The sequence below is a fragment of the Adiantum capillus-veneris genome, chromosome 25 (assembly GCF_014529385.1).
Source record: "Adiantum capillus-veneris isolate H3 chromosome 25, ASM1452938v2, whole genome shotgun sequence".
In the NCBI taxonomy this organism is placed as follows: domain Eukaryota; kingdom Viridiplantae; phylum Streptophyta; class Polypodiopsida; order Polypodiales; family Pteridaceae; genus Adiantum; species Adiantum capillus-veneris.
The window spans coordinates 115,650,504-115,674,949 of record NC_140955.1 but is presented as its reverse complement, the minus strand read 5'-3'; the positions used below and the strand labels follow the sequence as shown (position 1 = coordinate 115,674,949).

General features: G+C 45.2%; 2 protein-coding genes across 3 annotated transcripts in view; one reads left to right on the top strand and one right to left on the bottom strand.

The window, feature by feature from the left end:
- Positions 1-2,487: 2,487 nt before the first annotated feature.
- LOC147425512 (pentatricopeptide repeat-containing protein At1g08070, chloroplastic-like) lies at positions 2,488-3,298 on the top strand. Its single transcript, XM_086500077.1, has 3 exons — positions 2,488-2,628; positions 2,733-2,886; positions 2,928-3,298. The coding sequence occupies exons 1-3, from the start codon at positions 2,488-2,490 to the stop codon at positions 3,296-3,298; spliced, it is 666 nt and encodes a 221-aa protein (XP_086356203.1).
- Positions 3,299-8,179: 4,881 nt separating this feature from the next.
- LOC147425511 (uncharacterized) overlaps positions 8,180-24,446 on the bottom strand; it is a 173,951-nt gene continuing 157,684 nt past the window's right edge. Inside the window, exons 17-19 of one of the 2 annotated variants that reach the window (XM_086500850.1) lie at positions 20,682-20,838; positions 8,860-8,943; positions 8,180-8,775 (exon numbers count right to left, since the gene is read on the bottom strand). In XM_086500850.1, the coding sequence (XP_086356976.1) occupies positions 8,758-8,775; positions 8,860-8,943; positions 20,682-20,838 (259 nt within the window). In that variant the 3' untranslated portion in view covers positions 8,180-8,757. Of the gene's footprint in view, positions 8,776-8,859; positions 8,944-14,438; positions 14,870-20,681; positions 20,839-24,446 lie in introns of those variants that run through there. The other variant, XM_086500851.1, reaches the window with a different exon arrangement.

Here is a 24,446-nt window from a genome sequence, read left to right as displayed (position 1 = left end):
TGCACACTCTCAAAATGCACCCACAGATCTTGCATGTTTTTCCTAGGAAAATATTGTTAACCAAGTCCACCACACTTCCATGGCCCATCGTAGACATCTTGAAAACATGAGGCTATTAGCAAACACCCAGTTGATGAGGGAAAAGAACACTATGCAGGTAGGGATATCAACTCTTACACTTGAGTTTTAATATTCTCAAGAACGACATGTAATACCCTTTGGTTGTTTAACGAGTTTCTAGGATTTGCTGCACTTGAAACTCGTGGAGTAACGGTGTCAAGAAAAACAAAAAATTATTCTTCTCCAAAGGGAGTGTTTGCAGAAGAGCTAAGCCCATCAATTTGTTTCCCCATACTATTCATGTTTGAGTTACCACAATTGTGGTGGCATCTCAAAAGCAATTCTCCCCCATCTCTTAATGCTTCTCTCCCATCTCACTTTGTGTCTACCCATCGCTCTGTCTCTCATCAAGCCTCTTCATCCGCCTTGGATTAATTTTTTCTAGCTCGTCGACTTTAGAGCACCCTGCCATACACCTGTGAAAAGCCATGTGCCCATGAGAAGGTCCGCTCAGAAATAAAGGGCCCCCTAGCCACGTGGACATATTTCCACAGGCACCACTGTTAGTTGTATTTATCGGTGCCATCTCCACTCAATTGAGACAGGCAATAGTGCTTCCCATAGGCTTGCCAAAAAGTCCTTTGAATGGACCTTCATTGCAGATTGCTACTCCCATGGGGTTGGCTAAAAAGCCACACACTTGCAAGGAGCCATTGTTTTGGTGGATGGTTGAACCACCCCCCACATTGACCGCCATGTCTTTTGACCTGGTGCAGAAGGTAGCCTTCACCACTAAATACCAACGACCTTCACAAGCCTGAGAAAAAGAGAGTTGGTGCTACCTACTTTGTCTACACTGCAGCAATAAATATATAAATCTAGCCTCATGCCTTGTGATACCAAAAGATGTGAGCATCCCTTTAGATCACACCTTCTCACATTCTATTTAAACCACCCCTATGTAACTGAAGCAATAAATTATAACCAACTACCACCTATCTCTGTGCGTATTCTCTCTCTCTCTCTCTCTCTCTCTCTCTCTCTCTCTCTCTCTCTCTCTCTCTCTCTCTCTCTCTCTCTACTTATTTCCATTTTGTGACAGAGGACAACCTCATTTTGTGATAAGGACAACCTCCTGGGCATTCACATGGTATCAAAGCATGCTTCACTAAGGCCACAAAGAGAAATTTGAATGGTATTCAAGTACTAATGTAAGGGTTTAATGCAACAGAGGGGAGAGTTGTTTAGGTTGGTGAGGGTGGTGCATATGGCGAGAGAGGGTGGAGAACGCAATGATGGGCGACTATGAGGGAGGATAATTCACGTCACGGTCTACATTCTTTGAAAATCATGCTGCCTTGACTCCTATCAAATGATTCAGCTTAGTATGACAGTGTGTCGACTAGTGCAATTTTGGTTAAGTTTAGCACATAAAAGGGTTTCTTTCGTGAAGGATTATTGTGAGTATAAGTTAGAATTTCAGATGTTTGAGTTCAACCAGCATGCATTCTACCAATCAAAAATCAAGATGTGGAGGTGAGGGAAGCCAAGATGGGTGACGATGAACACAGATGTTGAGCTAGGCTTCATCATCGGCCACAAGATCCCATGCCTCTCCTGCGCTAGGCTTCATGGCCCCACAACCGTTGCTTCCTTCTGAAACCTCTCAAAACCAGTCTGCGCCGGTTGTTTGAGCAAGTTGTTGACTGAGGTCAGGAGGGATTTTGACTGAGGGCAAGGAGGAGGAAGGGGAAAAAATGAGAGGAAAGGGTGACATCCATGATACACAGGCAACCACCGGATGTTGTTGAAGCTCAAGAAAAATCTTACGATCACAGCATGTTGTTGAAGCTCAAGAAAAATCTTACGACGCTGATGAAGTATTTTAGGCAGCCGTGGGTGGCAAGGTGCGACATGGTCTCTGCATGCTCAAAGAGGTGAGACAATTATTGGCTCCTTGTGGTTGCTGCAATACATGAAACGTGTGCCCTGAGCCTCCTGCCACCCAACTTCCTCGCCTGCCTTCCCAGGAACTCCCCGTTCATCAAAATTCTCGGATCATCTTGGCCTCGCTGAGACCATCGCAGTTCGGCCCTGCTCAAATGCTCAGCTCTGCTCGTCCCCTCTCCTATGAAACTCATTGCATCTAGATACACTAGCGCAAAATCCCATGCCTCTCCCGAGCTTGGCTTCATTGCCGACCACAGTCGCCCCTCCCTGCTGAATCCTCTCGAACCAGTTGGCACGGACTGGTTGGAGCAAGATTTTCTTGTGCTCAATATTCTTTCACCAACCTGGAGAAAGCTTCAAGCCAGTTTGTCGTCACCTTTTTGAATGCCACGCTCAGTGGGTAGAGAGAGAGAGAGAGAGAGAGAGAGAGAGAGAGAGAGAGAGAGAGAAATCAACAGTTCTAAGCTTGTATGGAAAATGTGGTGCACTGAAGCAGAGGGATTGTTTGATAACCTCAGCGTGAGGAATGTCGTGTCATGGACTGCGATGCTCTCAATGTATGTTGAGCAAGGTCAAAGCATGAAAGCTTTGCGACTTTTCGAAGCTTTAAAGGAGGCTGTGTGTCTGTGGATATAGTTGTACTATTATATGTTCTACAAGCTTGCAGTGAAGCAGGAAGTCTTCTAACTTGCAAACAAGTTCATTTTGACATTGTCTCTTAGGGGCATGATAGCTTGCCCTCGGCTGCAGCCACCCTTATTCATGCATATGGGGGTTGTGCGAGCATACGAGATCGTTATGCAGTTTTTGATAAAGCCAGCAAACCTGATGTAATTTTATGGAATATGTGTTGTGCTGGAAATAAAGGAGATGGGAGTGATTCAATTTGTCTGCAAATGTTTGACTGGAATTAGCAGGCCTAGAGCCAGATGAAGTAACTTTCAGTGCAGCCCTTTCCGCTTGCAACTACGTTGGCGATGTTTCTTTCGGTGTTGAAATTTTTGTTTCCATGATACAAGATAGTACTTTGCTGGATCTACATTGCCATGCATTCGGCATGCACTCAGTATGCAAAACTAGAGGGCATAATCAGCTTCTGTCGACATTTGCTCCAACATGTTCTCAACCGGGCTTTGATGGGGCTATCAGAATAATGCCCAATTCTGCGTCTCCTTATGTTATGCTCTCAAATATTTATGCCGAAGCAGGGTTGCATGAATTGGCAACTGAAGTGGAGAATGCTAGACTGGCTGAAGGTGCTTGGGACTTTGGCCCAGAGTTGGAATGAACCAGACTTCTGGTCTAAAGACATAAGCTTCAAATGATGCAATTTATTTGGCGATGTATTCGGCTTTGTTGAGACGCTTATTGTTGCCCTCATGTCATTTGTTTACCCCTCTTTAGGAGGGGCATTCAGTATGGAGTCAAACACAATCTTTCTCCGAGAGAGAGAGAGAGAGAGAGAGAGAGAGAGAGAGAGAGAGAGAGAGAGAGAGAGAGAGAGTTTCTGAGAGTGGGTTCTGGAAAGGATTTTGTTGAGCTGCAGGACGTGCCACCCTCATTGGAGAGAGAGAGAGAGAGAGAGAGAGAGAGAGAGAGATTCTCTACGAGCGGGTCCTTCCCTTCAAAATCGGTTCAACAACACCAATAGTAGTAGCTACTATGATGACATTGAGGAGGACATGGATCCTGAGAAGATGCCCAAACCTGGAGACCCAAACACATTCCAAGCGACCATCCGAAAAGCGATGCCTGTGGGATATTGGGACACCATGCCGAGTGGGCGTGATGCATTTTTGCCGGCCCAAGACTTGGGCTTCTTGGGTGGCTTGGAGAAATTGCGGTAGCTATTCTAGCATGGACAAGAGGTTATAGTGCTGTTGTGACTCGCGGCAGCTCTGGTCGAGAGGTGCTCTCGCTTAAGAAGCCTGATCCTCCACCCAAATCCCTCCGTAAGGAATTTGAGGGTGGCCGTAGGCCTCGCTCATCATCAAGGTATAGCTAAACTTAGGTTTTGACTAGAAACCCCCAAAACCAACGTTCATTTCTTGGATCATTTGAATAGCAGATGTATGAGACATGTCTGCGGGAAAAAAAAGAGAGAGTCCGCTTGGTTGTGGGCCTCAACCTCTTCTTCACCCCTCAATACTATACTTCCTATAGTTAGCTCTTTAAAATGTCTATAGTATGAAGATTAATCCTTCACCAAACCTATCCTATGTTGCTTTGGTGACCCTGCCCTCACTGCCATGCAATCCCCCCACTAGGTAGCATCTTCTTCTACCCCAGCTTGCGACCCTCCTTCACGTGCGTTTGGCGAAAACTCCTCCGATCAGTAATACAACAAGGTTGCTTGCGGCAACCTCTTGTCCTTGTCTGCTCTGTGGTGCTACAACATAGGAAGGGAGGCGAGCGCCATGAGAGAGAGAGAGAGAGAGAGAGAGAGAGAGAGAGAGAGAGAGTGTGCTATGCTCTATTGAGGGTGTTTAGAATAGGTTTGCACGTTTAATCCAATAAGGCATGGTGGAATATTTGTATGTAAACTAAAGTTGGGTACAGTTTATATTACTTTGCTCTTCAAGGTGGCCTAGTGTTTGGGAACAAACTTTAACCTTGAACCAGTTGAAAAATCAAAACAACTTGTTGAAAGGAAGGGAAGGAGGAGGAAATCAAGGGAAGGAGGAAATCCACTGGAAAATGTCATTGGTAATATAATACTACAACTTCATCTTTAGTATCTTCTCATAAGAATCAAGATATGCTATTATTTTGTTATCATGGCATGCTCATAGCTAGACTTTACCTCATGCTTGGTTTTCAACATAGAATGAGTGTGTTAATTACAATGAGTATATTGATTACATGATAAATGTGTAAAATACGATCGTTAGCAGTGATTGTGCAGTGATTTAAGGGGGGGTTTATTTTTTTGAAAACTTGGGTGTAGTCCTACAAGTAGGAGAGTCCCTCAAAGAAAAGAAAGAGGGTTTTTGGTTCACGATCCTCTATGCCATGATAAGGTGTGCTCCATGTTAGTCATACAAGACTTTGATGACAATGATCTTCGTGGTGACGAAAGCGAGAGCAATAACATTGCCGTGATGCCATTGAATGAAGTAGATGCTCACATAGCTAGGAGGGAGGCAACTTTGAAATTGGCTCCAATCTTGGTTCCATGGGATGAGTCATCATGGGATTTGAGTTTAATTGTGGGACTAGTTTTCAACAGTGGAAAACCCGCTTACACTTTTGCAATTCACTCTAGGTAATAAAGAATGTTTGAAGGGACTTGCTCGATTATTTTGTTGCTCGAAAATACTTACTCGCCAATTTGTATAACCTGTTTTAACTAACAAAACAAGAATGTCCCATTTCAAAGTACATCAAGTCAATCCAGAAGTCCGTTGATATTAGTATTTCATCATCAGAGGTCATCTCCCATTCTTTATTTTTCAATAGGTTGCATCCATCAAAGTAACTTGCTTGCCTATTTATATTGCATATTCAAATGTCTTATCTCCCAATATCTATATTTAAATAAGTTGCAACCTTTCTAAATGGTATTTGAGATCTGGACCGAGAAACAACGTCACCATTTCACAGACAAGGGATTGAAGGGACAAGTACATTTACCCCACCATAAAAAAGATTCAAGAGACAATATATGATGCTTAGTCCATAAGAGATTATGTCTAAGAGCGATTTCAAAGATATTCGAGGTGTTTTCATTTGTGATGAATCTTAAAGAAGTGATTGTAGGCGATACATCATCACCACCTTGTTAAAAGGAATTGACAATTCACAATAGATAGCAACCACTACCCATATCTTGGAATGTTAAAATATCAATTAAAGAAAGGTTGAACATTGTGTATATAAGGGTTAGACGCTTTTTATAGATATTGGCTTTTTGTGATAGATGCTTAGTACATGTTTTAATTGTTGCAATATATATACATGCTAGTGTTAGATTCCCCACGTTGGTAATGGGAGAAACTAGTGATTAGTATTTTTTTGTGATACTGGCTTTTTGTGATAGATTTATTTTGGATTTTGGGATAGACCCTTATTATAGATACTGGCTTTTTGTGATAGACGTTTATGACATGTTTCAATTGTTGTGATATATATATGCTACTGTTAGATTCCCCACGTTGGTAATGGGAGAAACTAGTAATCAATATTTTTTACATATTTGGCTCAGTTTATATGACATATATTATGCCTTCAACCACTGGTGAGGATCTTGGGTGGGATGACACTGATTGAATAACTAACAATACAATCTATATACAAATAGCATGCTGCCCACTTTTTTGGCTTGCACATACACGTGTGCAAGGATGCGAGTTATGGTTATTCGCTTGTGATTGGTTGTTTTTTTTAATTGCAAGCTGGTCGACTTGTTTTGTTGGTAAAAACTGATGGCCATGTGATCTTTGCCATATAAATTCACTACATTAATTGTAGCTGTGATACTCCAACTAAGTCATTATGGGTAATCTCTATTTTGGATGAGATAAGTTCTATCTTTCAAAGCTCTGGGCCATCCTTGGATAATGAACTATTGTTACACTGATCACATTAGTATTCTACAATGATGCATGTCACTCTCAAAGCAACTAAGCATGTCTCACCATCTTACAAAAACACCCATCAGGGAAACTTTTTTCTTCGGGAACCCTTGCCTCACTTGCCAGTCAAATTTCAGAACTTTGTTGTTTTTTAGGGTAATTTACTGTATCGAGTTCAAGGGTAGCTCTCACTCACTTCTACAAAATGGGAAAAACACCCTGACACACAAACTGCCAATCAAAATCCAACTTGCAAACAACTACAAAAGGACATCCAAGGGCAAACTATCTCACAGTACATAAAAAACCAAAGGTTATTCCGTTCTCATCAAAGTCCAGGTCGGGGGCTTGGAGATCTCAGCCCTTTGTTTACTGCAACTTCCAGGCCAAAATTCTCAGTTGCAGCCCTTGGATGGGCGCCACATTAGCATGGAGAATGATTGCCAGGTTGTGCAAATGATTTGATCGCATGTCAGCAGTCAGAATATTCACAAGCATTTGCGATGTCAACACATTGCAATTGAGCGGTCTGAGCAGTTGTGTCATTTGCACAAGCTGTATGGCCCCCACTCCCCTAGAATTGACAGCTGGGAATGGTCGCCTACTGACCTTTCCGTAATCAAGGCTCCCGGCCTCCATAACATTCAAGGGAGATACCATTGCTTGTGCTAACAAGATGAAGGCATTCTAGTTAGTGTGATACACCTTCCAAGTAAAGAGAGTTGATAGAGCTCTTCAAGGTGTAGGGAATGGTCGCCTACTGCCCTTTCCGTAATCAAGGCTCCCGGCCTCCACCGGTTGCCCATGATTGACGGGAATGGTCAGTAGGCGACCATTCCCTACACCTTGAAGAGCTCTATCAACTCTCTTTACTTGGAAGGTGTATCACACTAACTAGAATGCCTTCATCTTGTTAGCACAAGCAATGGTATCTCCCTTGAATGTTATGGCCCGCTAATGTAATGCTCCTTTGACTCTCAATATCCTCCGATATTTCTGTCTCTGTAGTCAGCTGTGCGGCAGAGGCGTGTCAATTAAGTGTGCATAGTCCATGTGATAATTAATAACTTCTATTTAATACATGGTTTAAGCCCTATATATTGAATTTGCCACTGTGTCTAAGCGTTGCACTATCTTCATTGTACTCACCCCAATGGGTGGTAATCTACTGATCTGCCAAGTAGGAGTCTAGAATGTGCTCACCCCAGTGGAGGATAATCTGAGAGTTTGCTCATGCAAGTTCATCTGAGCATGCAATTTCAAATGAGGGTTTGTCACCCTCAATTGCTAACTCCTGTGAAGGAAAATCGTTGCTCGGAACAAGCCTCAATCCCAAAGATGCAACACCCATCTCTGCACTTGCGTGCAACATCTAGAGTCCTCACTCTACTCTTATGTAGAGGATGCATACTTCATCACCTCCCTTGATATAATCTAGCCTCCTGATCTATATATCATGTGGCACCATATCATATGCTGGCTAGAGATCCACAAGAAAGCTATACATTCCCTTTCCCCTCAATGACTGTTGGAATATGAGAGAGAGAGAGAGAGAGAGAGAGAGAGAGAGAGAGAGAGAGAGAGAGAGAGAGAGAGAGAGATGAAATGTCTCATTAATGTAACATTAATGTTGGAATATGTGAGAGAGAGAGAGAGACCAAAAAGTTACATCCATGTGTAATTAACTCCGAGCATGGCAATCCAGAGTTAAATAAAATAATGCTTCTAGGGTGTTGACTATTGCCTCCACTCAAAGGAGATGCATGTCAGGATTCTTGGTAAATATGTTCAACCAACTTCTTGGTGAACACCCATATAACTCTAACAACACAAAATTGTTATCCATGCTTATGAACCTTGAAAAAGGTGGCAATGTCAGATAACCATAAGCTGCCATTTGGGATGCCACATTACATCTGGGCATCTTATTCAAACTCCTGTGACTGCCAACGCCAAGCAAGCATTGCAGGATCTCTAAACACTCGAACTCTAAATTCAAGCCTGCCTGCTTAGACTAGGCCACTTCCGCGTGCTACAAGCATGATTTTCCTCCACATCATTGCATCTTTCACTCCCCAAATCCGGTTCATTCTTCGGCCAACAAGGTGTTCACTTGAAACTTTGGCCATCCTGAATGGAGAAGCAAACTCAGCTTTCTTTTGAAGTCTTGATCCTATGTGTTGCATCCATCCTGCACCACAATAACAGACAGCTAGTCTCAATGTTCAAAGACTGCACCATGCTTATCCACTTCCCAAGAAAAAAAAGAACAAACCTCTGAGCAGTTGACGATTCCAAACTCCAATCCATCAACAAGGGCACGAAAGCTTGCTTCGACTATAGAGGAGTGTGCACCCACCTGCATCGCCAATGCAAAATCCCTTTCTCTAGTGTTTTTGTTAAGTTAGTTTCTTTCTTTTTATACAGACCTTGTATAAGATTCACCATGACATAACTCTTTGGTCTCATAAGTCATTTTGGCCTTTAGAAGACGTTCATATAACATTTCATCTCTCTCTCTCTCTCTCTCTCTCTCTCTCTCTCTCTCTCTCTCTCTCTCTCTGGCCGCACTACTGGCATTCTAATAGACCGTGCATTGGAGCTAGGGAGATCTAGACGACCCTGATGGAGAAGAGGAGCTACACAGTTTCGAAGGAGGCTACAGCAAAGGATTCTTTCTTTTTATACAGACCTTGTATAAGATTCACCATGACATAACTCTTTGGTCTCATAAGTCATTTTGGCCTTTAGAAGACGTTCATATAACATTTCATCTCTCTCTCTCTCTCTCTCTCTCTCTCTCTCTCTCTGGCCGCACTACTGGCATTCTAATAGACCGTGCATTGGAGCTAGGGAGATCTAGACGACCCTGATGGAGAAGAGGAGCTACACAGTTTCGAAGGAGGCTACAGCAAAGGATTCGAGCCATACTTTTTCGTCGTCCAGAGTGCAGATGAAGATGGATCTCTATGCAGATAGATTTCTACTTCCCTCCCAAATTGTCTACACATTGTATAGCTCAGTTCACACGATTCACGCCTTTCGCCTTTCACACCTATCCGCTTAGTTTAGGATTCCGCAGTATTTATATCTTGTTATCCCTAGTTTAATTTATTTTGTTAATCTCACTTGATAGCAGATACACCGCATTGGAACTTCCTGGTCTCATAGGTCACTTTGGCCTTTTGAAGACGTTAATATAACATTTCATTTCTCACATCGACCGAGCATTGGAGCTACGGAGATCCAGACGGCCACAATTGAGGAGAGGGGCTACACAGAATCAACGGAGACTACAGCAAAGGATTCGAGCCATACTCTCTCGATATCCAGAGTGCAGATGAGGATGGATTCTAGTAGTACTATCTAGTTCTTTTGTACCCAGACGTGGTATTAGATTCACCATTTTGTAACAAATTGGTCTCACAGGTCATTTTGGCCTTTCGAAGACGTTAATATAACATTTCATTTCATCTCTCTCTCTCTCTCTCTCTCTCTCTCTCTCTCTCTCTCTCTCTCTCTCTCTCTCTCTCTCTTAGTAGAACAAGAAATGGAAACGGAAAAACCCGGAGTTCAGGTCAAGGTCGAAGCAGTCAAGAAAGGGTGTTTCTTTTAATTAAAATATTATCTTAGTGTACAAACTATTATAGGACTTAAACATGCACACACCCACCCACACAGCCACCCAAAATGCTTAAAAGCCACAACAAGTGTGTTAAGATGCTACAAGACTCATTCTCACATACCCTTTACTTTTGTGCTGGCCCTTTACTCTTGTAAGCATTCATAGGGTTTGCTTCTAGCTAAACATTCAAAGCCCGTCCCTATTCATTCATAGGGGTTGCTTATAGCTGAACATTAAAAGCCCATCCCCATTCAATCCCCACAACCTCTCAAGTAGTACAATGCCCTCTTGCCCCCTTCCTCTTTTTGTGCTATGTTGAGGCGATGAACAGGTTTTTGGTTTCACAGCAGGTTGGTTTACGTGGCTTAGCGCTCCCTATTCGGGGAGATGAGCTACTGGACGCTCAATTTGCAGACGACTCAGCCTTGTACTTGGATGGCCAGGAGGCCAACCTTCACATGTATGAGTAGGCTCTTGAGACTTTCTATTGTGCATCTGGCGCACTGATCAACTGGAGAAAGACAATGGCTTTCTCCGTTGGTAGTGCTCCTACGCCTGATTGGATGCTAGGTGAGGGTTTCAGGTGGATTCCCCCAGGGACTGCAGTTCGGTACTTGGGCTGTCAGGTTGGTTTTGACTTGTCTCCCGAGCAGCAAATTGCTCCTCTCCTCCTATCTATCAGGAGGAAGTTGTTACATTGGAGCTCCGCATGACTTTCTCTGGCAGGCAGAGTTGTAGTGGCCAACCAGGTGTTGTTGGCTACTATGTAGTACATCACTTCTTGTTGGAGCTTCTCGAGTTCTTGTATCAGCCAGGTAGAGAGGCTGATCAGGAACTTCCTTTGGTCAGGGCGTGACACTCAGATAGCTCGGGCCAAGTGGCATGGCAAGTCATCACTCTTCCTTGTTCTCAGGGAGGGTTGGGGATCATAGACCCAGCACAACAGAGCAGAGCCCTTCTTCGGAAGTTTATCGTCAGAGGACTTCTTCCAGGTGAGGAGCCCTTATAGGAGTTCTTGCTTCAGCGGCTTAGTGCTAGGGTGCCTCAGGCTGGAGGCCCCTGGCGACCCTCGACTAGATGAATTTTCACAGAGATGCGCAGAGTTGGCTTGAGCAAGAGACTAGAGGGCCGCTTTGCTGTAAGTCTGATCCGATATTGGGAGCATCTGCGAAGAGGCCTAGAGCAGCGTCAGCGTACTTGCACGAAGGAGCGTCTGAGACAGCCGCTTGTTTGGAACCCCATGGTTAGCACTAAGAGAGGCCACTTGGTTGGTAGTCAGCCTCATGTTTCCTGGGGTCCCATGGCACAGGGTCCAACACGCTCTTTAGGTGACTGGTTACAGTTTTAGGCTTGTCGCGGGAGCTTCAGGGCATTCACACAGGGCATGAGAGGGGTGCAGAGCATGTGTCAGGACATCTCAGAGGCAGTACCAACTGAGTGGCTCACACCTCTCGAGTTAGCAGCGCCCAGATGGATGGGAGCCTTCACGCGGCTGGAGGTTCGCTCTCAGTTCGGGCTTGATCAGAGATTGTACCCTTCCTGTTTTTCGAGCTACAGGGTGAGGGACGTATACACAGAGTTGCAATAGAGGCTCCACAGGTCGCACAGTGCTGTTTTCAGAGGATCCGAGTGCTGGGCATCTGTGGGAGGACTTGTGTCATAGATCCCGACCCAGCACCTCTTGAGACTCGTCACTAGAGACTGTGGGCTTGGGAGAGCTATCCACTGGCACAAGTACAGTGGGATCTTGGAGAGTGGCTTATGAGGGACCCTTTCTCCTCAGCAGACCATCCAGGCGTCCCTTTCTTTCACTACATTGTTTGATTGGGATGTCACATTCAGGCAGCGCAGAGAGAGGCTCGTCCTGCTGCAACACCTCATTGGCAGGAGGAGGGTCTCACAGCTGAGTTCTTGGCACCTTTTTGAGAGAGGTTGTGAGACACCAGACAGCCGAGGCGAGTAACTTTGTTCCAGTGGCTGGTAGCACACCGAGCTACAGCAGTTGGGAGTTGGCTTGTACATAGTGGTCTGTCGGCCGCATGTGCAGCTTGTGACCATCTTGTGGAGAGTCGGCGTCATTGTCTTTGAAAATGTCATTTAGCACAGCAGGTGTGGCTTACTATTCTTCGACGGATGCCAGCTCTTTCCACCGCTCATGGGGAGCAGCTGCTTGGTCTACTCTCACGGGCTTGGCACTTCAGTTTGAGCTATCCTCCACCAGCAGGATGATAGTGATATAGGGGGATCGACCTACACTCCAACCTGCTACAGAGCTTACTCCACATGAGTGTTGTAGTGAGAAAGGAGTGTTGGGAGCTCATCAGCGGCCTGACACTCTGGTTCATCTGGCGGGCCCGTTGCTTCCGCACCTTCGAGGCTCGCGTTGTACCACCAGCAGAGACTGTTCAGGATCTTTGGCTAGAACTGATCCATACTCTCAGAGGACAGTTCGAGCGACTCCAGGGCAGCTCCGACCACATGCGGGAGTGCAGAGAGGCTTTCCTTCGACTCTACCGTCCACCTGTGTGGCTCTTTCCTCCTCCCATCTCTTGATTTAGCCTCATTGTATATATGCTGTTTGGAGAGTCTCCCCATCTCTTGCAGAGGTGGTTGTAGCCCTATGGGCAGTTTTCATTAACTAATAGAAGGATCTTTTTCTCGAAAAAAAAAACTTGGACTTGTAAAAGTTGAGTTTGAGACCTGCAGCTAGACCGTATAAGTCTAAGGCTTGCATAATTTCGCGCACATCATCCTGATTATTCCTTGGGCTAAACAAGGGGTCGTCAGCATATGCCTGCCCAATGAAATCCTGCCAGAAGGTAACTGCAATCCATGAAGATGGCCAATGGAAATCAAGTAATCCAAATGTAAAAGCAAAGGGTGAGTGGCAATGGAAAATAATAAGCCACTGAGCGAGCAACCTTGGCATACAAAACATCCAAGAGACCAGGAATTAGTTACCTCACCTGCAAGGATTCCTAAGGACGTGCTATGAGCATATAAAAAATATACAATACGTACTATCTTAGGACCAAATCAAGGCAGCTCATAACATCCGCAATGTAATCCCAAAGGACAGTGTTAAAGGCCTTATCAATGTCCACTTGCATTAGAAGCACATCCTGCTCAGTATATTTAGCAAATTCCATGCCCACTAAGACATTGGCCAAATTATCCATGATTAGGCGACGAGGAATAAATCCATATTGTGCCTGATGTAGACCTATGAAAAGTGGACTATCACCTTGGCCAAAATCTTATAAATGACAAGCATGAGAGTGATAGGCCACCAATCAAAAAAGTGCTCACAGAGTTTCCACTTAGGTAGCAACACTAGAAGACCTTGCCAAGATGCTCGCAAATTCTGCATATCCCATGTTGCATTCATCATGAAAAGTAGAGGTTCCTTAAGAGAATCCCAAAAAGAAACGAAAAATTCAGCTATGATTCCATCCCAACCAGTAGATCTCCCTCGACCAAGAGCAAGCAAGGCTGAATGCAACTCTTCCTCAGAGAATAATGATTCAAGATTATGAGCATCCTCTGGTGAAGGATTGGATGCACGCCAGATAAGAGCAAATGCCGTGCTTGACGAACCTCCATAGATGCAGAAGGAGGAGCAACAAAGATGTCACCATAATGAGAAACCATGGTATCACCCAGTTCTTGTTTCATAGATGCCCAAGTGCCAAAGGGGAGCATAACCCGCTTTATACCTTGAGATTGTTGAGCATGATGCAAATGTTTAAAAAACTATTTAGAAGCACAACCTTTATCCATGAATGCCCGTTTACGAGTACGAGTTTGCCATTTTTTAATTTTGCGTTGATCATTTTGACGTAAAAGCGCACACACCTGACAAAGCGCATCATCTTCCGAGGCAAATAAGGGTCTTCTGTCTGCCAACTCTTGTAAATTTTGACAAACCAACTTTGCATTATGGACATCCTCGCCTAGCTGGTGCATATAATGTCTGCCATAATCCTGAATAGTATATTGGATACGCATGACAAAACGACACCAAGCAATATCTGGATCATGTTATATTTGATCACATAACAGAGGAATAACCTCAAGGACCATATCACGGAAGCGATCATGAGTAAGATAAGCATTATTTATATGCAAAAGACGCTTCCGAGGAAGGGGCTAAACAGATGGTGGTTGACCAAATGTAAGTCAAGATAATCAAGGCATGATCATATAGCATCAGAGTGTGATCTATTCGCATTTCACAAACAAAATCATCATATTGTTGCAAATTGAGTAAGTACCAGTGATCCAATCGTGCACGGTAAGAAGAATACGCATTATGGCAAAAAGTGAATCCCGAGACATTGGGATGTAAACAAGTCCACATGTCTAGCATGTGCATAGAAACAGTAAGATTATCCCAGGCTTGCTTTTCAGCTTGTAGCATATGAGAATGACCAGAAGTGTTGTCAAGTATATCTGGCGCATTATTAAAATCTCCACAAAGCATTGCATTTGAAGTCCATGATCTAGCCCTATGGCCAGACGCTGTGCGCATAAACACCACCCACTTCATAGACTTGGCCTTCCAGCATACATTGTACTACCATCCAACAGCCGTTGGGATCATTGCAAGCAAGGCCCGGCTGAAGTTAATGACGAACCAGCATCAGAACACCTGAAAAACCTGTCAAACCAGCATAGGCTATCTAATAACCCGCAAAATAAGAGAACTGGCCAACAAATACACACACATACACACACACACACACACACACACACACACACAGTCGCACGCATACAGACAAAAGTGAGTCCATGACACACCCACCAAGCAGAGAAGAGCTCAGACGGTCACACACACACACACACACACACACACACACACACACACACACACACACACACACACACTCTCTTTCTCTTACACGCAGAATCGCCAATGGCTAGAGTGTCCCCGTTGCAGAGCTTACGTGTCGCAGAGGCATGCACTGCAGGTTCGTTTGTCTCAGGTGGCTGGCTGTGCAGGTTCGCGCGCAGAGACTCTCACGAGACCTCACACCTCTCCCCCCCCACATACACACGTGTATGGCATGCTGTTTCTAGACCCGTTTCCGTTTTCCAATACCCAGCATTTCCATTGCCTAGTTGTCAGCTGTTTCAGTTTCAGTTTCAGTTTCTGTTGCCGTTTCCTAGTAACCATGCATCAAAAGCTAGACTCACACAAGCGTTTGCAGCACATTTAGTGCATTGGACAGACAATATGCATACGGACAGTTTCATGAGCTACCCGCAAAGCTGCAGCTTCTTGATACCATAATTACTCCCACACATATCTATATAGCAACAATCTGGGGACCAAGCCTCATACACAGAGGCAGCCATTAGTGAAGGTTGATGGTTCAGAAGAGGAGTACTACAATGGGAGCATATGGAGAGACAATTGGTTATGATGACATCACGCATGATGAGGGAAAAGGTCTCAGCTCCTCATGAGACCGTTTGCGCAGAGATGGGTGCAGCACCTACAGTGGTTGAGGTCTTGTTACAGGCAGTGCTGAGTGACTAAGATAGGTACCCACACCTTGCAGCTAGGATGACAGACATTGTTGGTAAGCCCACATGAGCACCTATATAATGTGCAGATCATTAATTTCCCACGTTTGAGTACAGTTTAGACTACCCTACACTTGAGCTCAGCCAATTGGGGCGTAGTCACAGGGAACATGTGACTACGCCAATTGGGGCGTAGTCACAGGGAACATGGGGAACACAGCTCTGGAATGCGTTCCCCGTTCCCTAGGCCTTCTTTAAAAGGGAACATTCCCTGCTCCATTTCCCTTTAGTTTGGCCTACTATTTCAAGCTTAGAGAAAGAATAATTGAGTTTTTACAAGTCTTAATTCAGATATCCATAATAGCCAACTATTACAGGCAGTGCTTCCAACTTGGTAATGTGCTACTGACAACAGCTATATTCTCCGTCTGCTAATATAACACTACAAAGCACTCAAAGAGGAAAGCACTCCCCATCTTAACCCCCCCTTCCCTGTTGCTCGTTCCCTGTGGCTATGAATCACAGCTCAATTGAACAATTAGAGACGACTCAAAAGCACAAAAGTAAGTAGCAGACTCTAGAGAAAGAAATTCTGCCAGGAGAGAGAAAACAGTCCTGGGCTGTTAGAGAGGAAAATCACTTTTCAAGAAAGAATACTGTTTTAGAGAGAAAACTCAATAAAATCCAGGTTTGAGAGAGAAAATGAGCACTCTCTAGACAGAGAGAGGGGAGAATCTAGTCTATGCTGTAGCAGGCTACAGTGTCACTTTCACAGGACAGTTAGTACAGTTGGGACTTTACAGTTGGTCTTTGGTCTGGTCGGTTCACACTAGACGGACTTGCTCGGCAGTGACACGTGGCAGGGATATGGTGGTTTAGTGGACATCGTGGCCAGGTCACCACCGCCACCCAATGGAGATAGACTTAGGTGCTGTCATTTATGAGCCGTTGGTGGCTCTTTATGGTTGTATATATGAGTAGTAGCGGTTTGGTCAGGATTATCTTGTACGTAGTCGTCTAGAGTGAGTCAACACACACAGCACTCACCATCCCGGCACATCTGAGCCTCGACACCCCCATTGTACCTGTGAGTCCTGGGCTGGAGCTGAGTGTGCTGCCACGCCAGAGTCTGTATCAGTTCTTTGAGATAGTCGAGTCATATGTTCTGGTCTGCTGTTGTGTCTTTGTGAGCTTAGTTGATGTCTATTGTTTCCTTTCTTTTCAGTCTGACTGAAGGAGATTAAGTGAGATTGTCACGCACATTGCACTGAGGACTACCCACTGTAGAGAGCACGACACATTATCTGCGCTATGGGTGCTCTCATTTTGGCGATCACGGTGGGACCTCAAATGAAGTCTCACTCTCTGTTGAGATACAAACCGTCAAGCTAGTTGGTTGTTACCTGGCTTCGCCCCTTTGCTTGCATTGTGTAGCTAATCTGTTGGTCTGGTCCTCTCTCGCCCTGGTCCAGCTAGTCTCGTCCTCGTCCCTGGTCCTGGTCCGGTCCTCCTCGTCTTGGTCCAGCTAGGTGGTCTAGTCACTGGTCCTGGACCAGGTGGTCTAGTCACTATCCTCGCTTGTCCTGGTCTAGACTTGTGTTGTTCAGCCCACAGTTAAGGGTCTTCTTACCCAAAGCTTGGTTGGATTGGTGGTCACTGCACGACACATACAAGGCGGTCAATCGAGCATCAAAGCGCACTCCTGAGCCCTCTGAAGTACTATATTAGAAGACGACCTTTGGTACCTAGTAGAAGTCCATCAACCTCATCACCCATACCTCCACATACGACATCCCCCATTCCTTCATCTGGTTCCACATCTTCCAGATCACCTTCTCCAATAAAGCTCTCTCCTATTCTGCTAAAGTAGGCTATTGAGCAACAGGCTCAGCAAGGGGCCATGGAGGCGTTGGCTAGTGTTTTGGCTAAGGTAAACATCAAGTCCCCTACCTTCAAAGGACTCTCTTCAAAAGATGCTGACGACCATGCAAGGAGGTTTGTATCTCTCTTAGGGGTCATGGTCTTAACAGAGAAGATGCTTATTTGGTACTCTTTCCATCCACCTTGGATGGCTTAGCAGACAAATGATACAGCCAGTTTGCAAAGAACCATTTTGCAACTTGGGCAGCCTTAAGACAACAATTCTGTGCAGCTTTCAGGCCAGGTGACTACCAACAGAAGGTGTTGGATGAGTTGGCCAACATGGTGCTCCAGCCAGAGGAGACTTTTGCAAAGCTTATGACTAAAACCAAGTCTCTCGTTGCCAAGCTTCCCTAGCAACCCGGTGAATTCATGGTTAAGAAGTGGGTGGAGAAGGCGCTCCCCAAAACTTCTCAGCAAAAACTGCGAGAGAGTCTCCAACCCGACGCCACTCTGGAGGAGTTCATCGCAGCTGCTACTAGGATAGAGGGGGCTAGGAAGCTGTTCAACAACTCACCTCACATAGAGACTCCCTCTGTGTTCTCGGAAAGTAGTCCTGCTGATCCATTGACTTCTTTGCGCAGAGAACTTGAAGCCCTAAAACTACAACGCACTCTCCAAGAAGAGAAATCAATCTCTCTTAGACAAGAGAAACCACCACATCTTGAGGCTTTGGATCAAATCAAGAGACAGCTAGAAGAGCTTCGGTCTCAACAGGAGACTAAAGCTATGGTATGGTGCAGCTCTTGTCGCTCTCCAAACATCCTCCACAGGACTGTCCCCTTCGGACTTATTGCCACTTCTGCGAAAAATCTGGGCACGAAGACATATCAAGGGATTGCGGCAAATACAACAAAGTATAGGTCCTTCTCTCCAACAAGGGCTAGCACCTGCATCCAACATGGTCTCACCATATGGCCATCAAAACCCGTTGCCACCTCTGCTGACAACACCTCCTATGCAGCAAGGTATGCACAACAACTTTGCATCCCCCAGCTTTTATCATGCTAGTACTCCTTCAGTTTCCCAAAGCTTCTACACTTCAACCTCTAACTCCATGCAGCAACAAGAGCAGCGACCACCTCGTCCCCCGTTTCGTCCGTCTAATCGGCCCATCTTATGCTACAGATGTGGTGAACATGGGCATTACCAAAGTAAGTGTCCTTTACCTGAAGGGTCTCCTCCTTGCAGACATTGTCCGGAGTCTAAGGACCACTACAGTAAGGATTGTTTGAAGCAAAGGGCATCCTCATCTTCAGGCCCGACTCAAAACCAACAAGAGTTCACATTCCCAAAGATCAATCTAATCACAATGAACACCACCCCTCAGCCAGCACCTGCTAGTCATACAGTTCGGCCACAACAAGTGGCAGAGCCCGCTGACATGCTCACTCGCGCACAAAGAGCAGCCCTGGGTTTAAGCTTGCCAACAGGACCATCTCGTCCATCACTTCTGCAACCTGATCAAACTGTCAAACCCTTGGTGGGAAAAAGAATAGGCCAATCTCTATGCTTTCGGACATTGATGGAGGCTTCTTGGCAGCAGTGGCTGACTTGCAACAGGTCAAAGTTTCTGAGGAGGCACAGATTGTAGGAGCTAAGTCCACAACGGAAGCAATCTTGAAGAACACCTTTCAACAAGTGTCCCTTTATGAGATGCTCCAGCTAGATGCAACCCTCAGAAGTAACACCCTCTCAGTAATTCAGTCTCTGTACCCTGGTGCAAGGCCTAGTGGCGGGCACCTACCTGTGCAGCCCTTGGAGTCCTACATGATTTCATATCCAGTTGCTCCCCTCACCGACTACAAAAGTCCTCGTCTCACTGTGTCTATTCTTGGGCATTAATTCTCAAGCGTCATTGTGGATGGTGGGTCTGAGATCAATCTGATGCCAGAATTTATTATGTCGGCCTTAGGTCTGCAGCCTACCCGCCCTGCTCCATTCACTGTTACGTTGGCAAACCAGAGGACAGTCTACCCGGTGGGCATAGTAGAGAAGGTGCCTCTGAGGGTACAAGACTTCACATTTAGCTTGGATTTTGTGGTGGTCAGTCTTCCTCAGATGGAAGGATTTCCTTTGCTGATTGGTAGACCATGGTTGCGGCATACTAAGGCACTTCATGATTGGGGAAACGACGCCATGTGGATACATACTCCTGGATCCCCCATGCAACCAATTCGGCTCGAAGGAGGGATGGATCTAGTGATTCATCACAGTTCATTGTCAGTACAGTCCAACCCCGACCGGAACAACCCATCCCACCTGACGGGTCTGACGAAGACCTGTTGCGGTGGGATCCCCCCACGGAAACCCATGCAATGCATGGGTTTTCAAGTTGTTTTGACTTGACACGAGAGCAAGATATCACCCCCCTCTTGAGCATTCGGAGAAAGCTTTTCTGTTCACCTCTCTTTGGTAGAAAAATTTATGGTGGCCAACGAGCTACTCTTGTTCACGATGTGGTAGATTAGTTGTTGGATCTTTTTGAGCTCTTTGTTTTGCAAGATATAGAAATGGAAGCACTCTAAATTTTAACCATCCAATGGTCTCCAACATGCCACTCAAAGACCACCCTGCCAACAAAAACCCAATAGCTGCAACATAGGCAAAGCAGACAATTTTCATATTCATCGTCATTAAGAGCATGCCACCAAGGTTCTCGTAAGCACATCTTCACTCACTAGAACAACGTGCTCAGTGATATGAATGGCCAGTTCTGCACGGGGTTATTCAAGTAGACAGCTATTGTAGAAGAGATCAACAAAACAACAATTATGTAGATTGCTCCACTTTTCCGTCTTTGCCACTTTTTTGCATCCTATCCATGCTTTTACCTTTGGGCCTGAATCACAAGTCTTATCATTCCAGCATACATACAAATAATAAAGTTTAGCTTTTGTTGCTCTTCCCTGCATAGAAATACATTAGGCCTAACCCACAACATAAAAGTCTTCACTTATGTATTGATAATGACAAAAACAAAGGCGTTTTGATTAAACCAAGAAGAGAATAACTACACTTACAGTAGTCCATTTGTTCCCTTTGTTATCAACAAAATCAATCGTGACCCTAGTCGTCGACAGGGTGCCTTTTCTTGCATCAGCTGGTTCTAATAAGCGGACTCTATAATCTGCCAACTGTATCAGTGCTAGTTGAGGATAATGGACTTCAAGAGCTTTTCTGAAAAGAGGAAGAATAAGCAGAATGTGTTTTCAAAACATTCATAATTCTCTATATTTCATTTGTTGACTCTCTCTCTCTCTCTCTCTCTCTCTCTCTCTCTCTCTCTCTCTATGATCTCACGGCTCATTAGAGCCAAGGCTTCAGTACCATGTGCCATTATCCGAGCAGAGCTAGCTGCCCCCCCACTAGTGGTTGAGGCGCTCACCAGATCTGTCTCCTTCATACACCGCATGTGGGAACTTCCCAGAAACAGATATGCTCGCCTTGCACTTGAGTCCTCTCGACAGATAGCCATGCAGGGAGATACAACATGCTTGTATGGGGAGATGACATCATGGTTTCAGGCGCATGCGTTCAGCATAGACAGACTGCCCCCCTTCCTGTACTCACTGGATGCACCCTCTCTGACTCTCACATAGTCCGAGATCACCAGGCTCATTCGCCAGGACCTGACTCAGCTAGACACCAGGAGGACATGTATACAGCCAGCCCAGGAGCTGGGCACAAAGATGGCTTTGTACAGAGAACATCTTCTCCAACTTACAGAGGACAGTTTTGTGACGAGACCCAGATACATGGACACCCACTTGTCTCATGAGATACAATGTGCTATTGGCCAAATACGCACATCTTCACACCAGGTGCGGATCCAGACTGGGAGATACAGCAAAGTACCAGCAGAGGCCAGGACATGCCTCCTGTGTGACCTGGGGCCAGACACAGAGTTGCACTACACATACCACTGCCCCGTCTAGTACAAGATACGCGGCCGCTTCCACTGCTTGTTAAGAGAGGGCTTCGGACCACTCTCCAGAGACATGTGGTATGAGGATCAGAGATGGTTGGGTCTGTTTTTGCTCGAGCTGCACAGACACAGAGAGAGCCTCATGAGGGGAGAGGCCAGCCAGTCTTAGAGACAGATCACAAACTTCTTTAGAGCAGACATTGGACACTTGGAGGAGCTACTACCACAAGAAAGCTCGCCACCTCACACCAGAGGAACACTGATCGACCGAGCGACTGAGCTACGGAGATCCAGACGCCCACGACTGCGGAGGACTACACAGCATCGATGGAGGCTGCATCAGAGGATTCGGATGACTGGCCCGACATGCACGACGCCCGGTCAGGCTATTGACGACAGGCTATTGACCATGGAGGATATTAATGAGATCCGCCATAGATGTTGGATCTTTTGTGATTTGTCATTTAGCTATCTCACCTAGCTGCTTAGATCACACCTAGCTGTTTCGGATTCCATAGCATTTTATTGTGTCATTTTATTTTGTCATTTTTGTTACTCTGACGTTGTATCAGATCCATCAAATTGTAACTTTCTCGTCTCATACGTCATTCTGACCTTCTGAAGACGTTAATATAACATTTCATTTCATCTCTCTCTCTCTCTCTCTCTCTCTCTCTCCTCCCATATTGTCTTCACATTGTACTGCTTACTTTAGGATCCCGCAGTATTTATATTTTGTTATCCTAATTTAATTTATTTTGTTAATCTAACTTTGTATCAGATAGACCGCATTGTAACTTTCTGGTCTCATAGGTCACTTTGGCCTTTTGAAGACGTTAATATAACATTTCATTTCATTTCATCATCTCTCTCTCTCTCTCTCTCTCTCTCTCTCTCTCTCTCTCTCTCTCTCTCTCTCTCTCTCTCTCTCTGTGTGTTTCAGTTACATGGCTTTAGTATGGATCGGCTACCCCCATTTCAGTACTCTCTGGATGCACCCTCCATTTCCCTCACTAGGGCAGAGATTAACAGGATCATCAGACAGGACTTGATTCAGTTGGATACGAAGAGGACATGGATACAACCTACGCATGAGCTAGGTACGAAGGTGACTTTACATAGAGAGCATCTTCTCCAACTCACGGAGGATGGTTTTGTGAAAAGACCAGGATACATGGACACTCATCTATCCCACGGGATATGACGTGCTATTGGTCGGATACGCACATCCTCACATAAGCTAGAGATCGAGACACACAGATTTAGAGGAGTACCCACTGAGTCTAGGATTTGTCAGGTGTGCAAGATAGAGCCAGAGACAGAGCTACATTACATATGTCACTGCCCAGTATACTATGAGATACGAGGCCGCTTTCACTGTCTATTCAAAGAGGGTTTTGGGCCACTTTCTAGAGTCATGAGATACCAGTATCAGAGATGCCTCGGATTATACTTACTGCAGATTTGCAAACACAGAGAGGACCTCTTGAAGAGGGGCACAATGAGAGCGATCCAGTAACAACGGAAGATTACAAATTTCTTTCAATCACAGACAGAGGAGTCCGAGCAGCCCGAGCAGCATAAGCACACTAGAGGCACAGAGGCATACTACTTGATCGGGAGATAGAGTTGGGGCGGTCACATCGCCCACGGATGAGGGGGCCCTCTCGACATCGACGCAGATTGCTACAGAGGATCCATACCATACTGGCACGACATAGGAACCGTCTCGACAGAGTGCCTACCTTGGAGGAAATCTCTATAGCCTTTTGGATATTGATGTATATGTATATGATGCCTCGACTGTCAGAGAGCTCCATTGTATCAGTTCCCCCCCCCCCTTTTTGTATTCCCTTTGTATCAGCTTTCACCCCACCCCTACCCACTATTTTCTTTTCAGTTCTTTGTACTTTTTGGACCCAGACCTGGTATTAGATTCACCACATGTAACCTTTTGGTCTCATAGGTCATTTTTGGCCTTTTGAAGACATTAATATTACATTACATTTTCTCTCTGAGTCCTCTCGACAGTTAGCCATGCAGGGAGATACAGCATGCTGGTATAGGGAAATGACATCATGGTTTCCGGCGCATGGGTTCAACATAGACAGATTGTCCCTCTTCCAGTACTCACTGGATGCACCCTCTCTAACTCTTACACAGTCCGAGATCACGAGGCTCATCCGCGAAGACCTCACTCAGCTAGACACCAGGAGGACAAGGATACAGCCAGCACAAGAGCTGGACACGAAGATGGCTTACTATAGAGAGCATTTTCTCCATCTTACGGAGGACGGTTTTGAGACGAGGCCCAGATACATGGACACCCATTTGTCTCATGGGATACAGTGTGCTATTGGCCAGATACGCACATCTTGCTTTGAGAAGGACTGACTACCAGCCACCAACTCAATGCCATGATCTACTGCTCTCGAAGGCGGCAAGCCAAGAGGTAGATCATCCGGAAAAACATCCTTGAAATCAGTCATGATTTCCCGGATAAGGTTGGATTTGTCGGAATCCCCAAGTTTAACAAAAGAACATGAAACATTTTTACGAAATTCAATGACAGAAGTACAAAGCACTAATGAATCAAACCAAATAGATGGTACACAATGATAAAAGTCAACATCAGAAGACGTTGTATCTTTATACATTTCCAAAGCAGTAACAACTGGTATTGCAAAACCATTATTTACATATATCTGATTACAAAGGGACACATACACATGAGGCATGTCCTGCTTAACAAAAACAAGAGAGTGATGTACATAGTTTATATACAATGAGTCTTGTTTATCATAAGACCATGGAATTCCTAAAATAACATATGCTCTGTCCAGGCGCATGATGTGGAAAT

Coding starts and splice junctions, on each gene's coding strand:
- LOC147425512 (XM_086500077.1), top strand. CDS start 2,488: ATGTGGTGCACTGAAGCAGAGGGATTGTTTGATAACCTCAGCGTGAGG. Junction 2,629..2,732: donor TCGAAGCTTTAAAGGAGGCT/GTGTGTCTGTGG, acceptor ATTGTCTCTTAG/GGGCATGATAGCTTGCCCTC. Junction 2,887..2,927: donor TGGAAATAAAGGAGATGGGA/GTGATTCAATTT, acceptor TGGAATTAGCAG/GCCTAGAGCCAGATGAAGTA.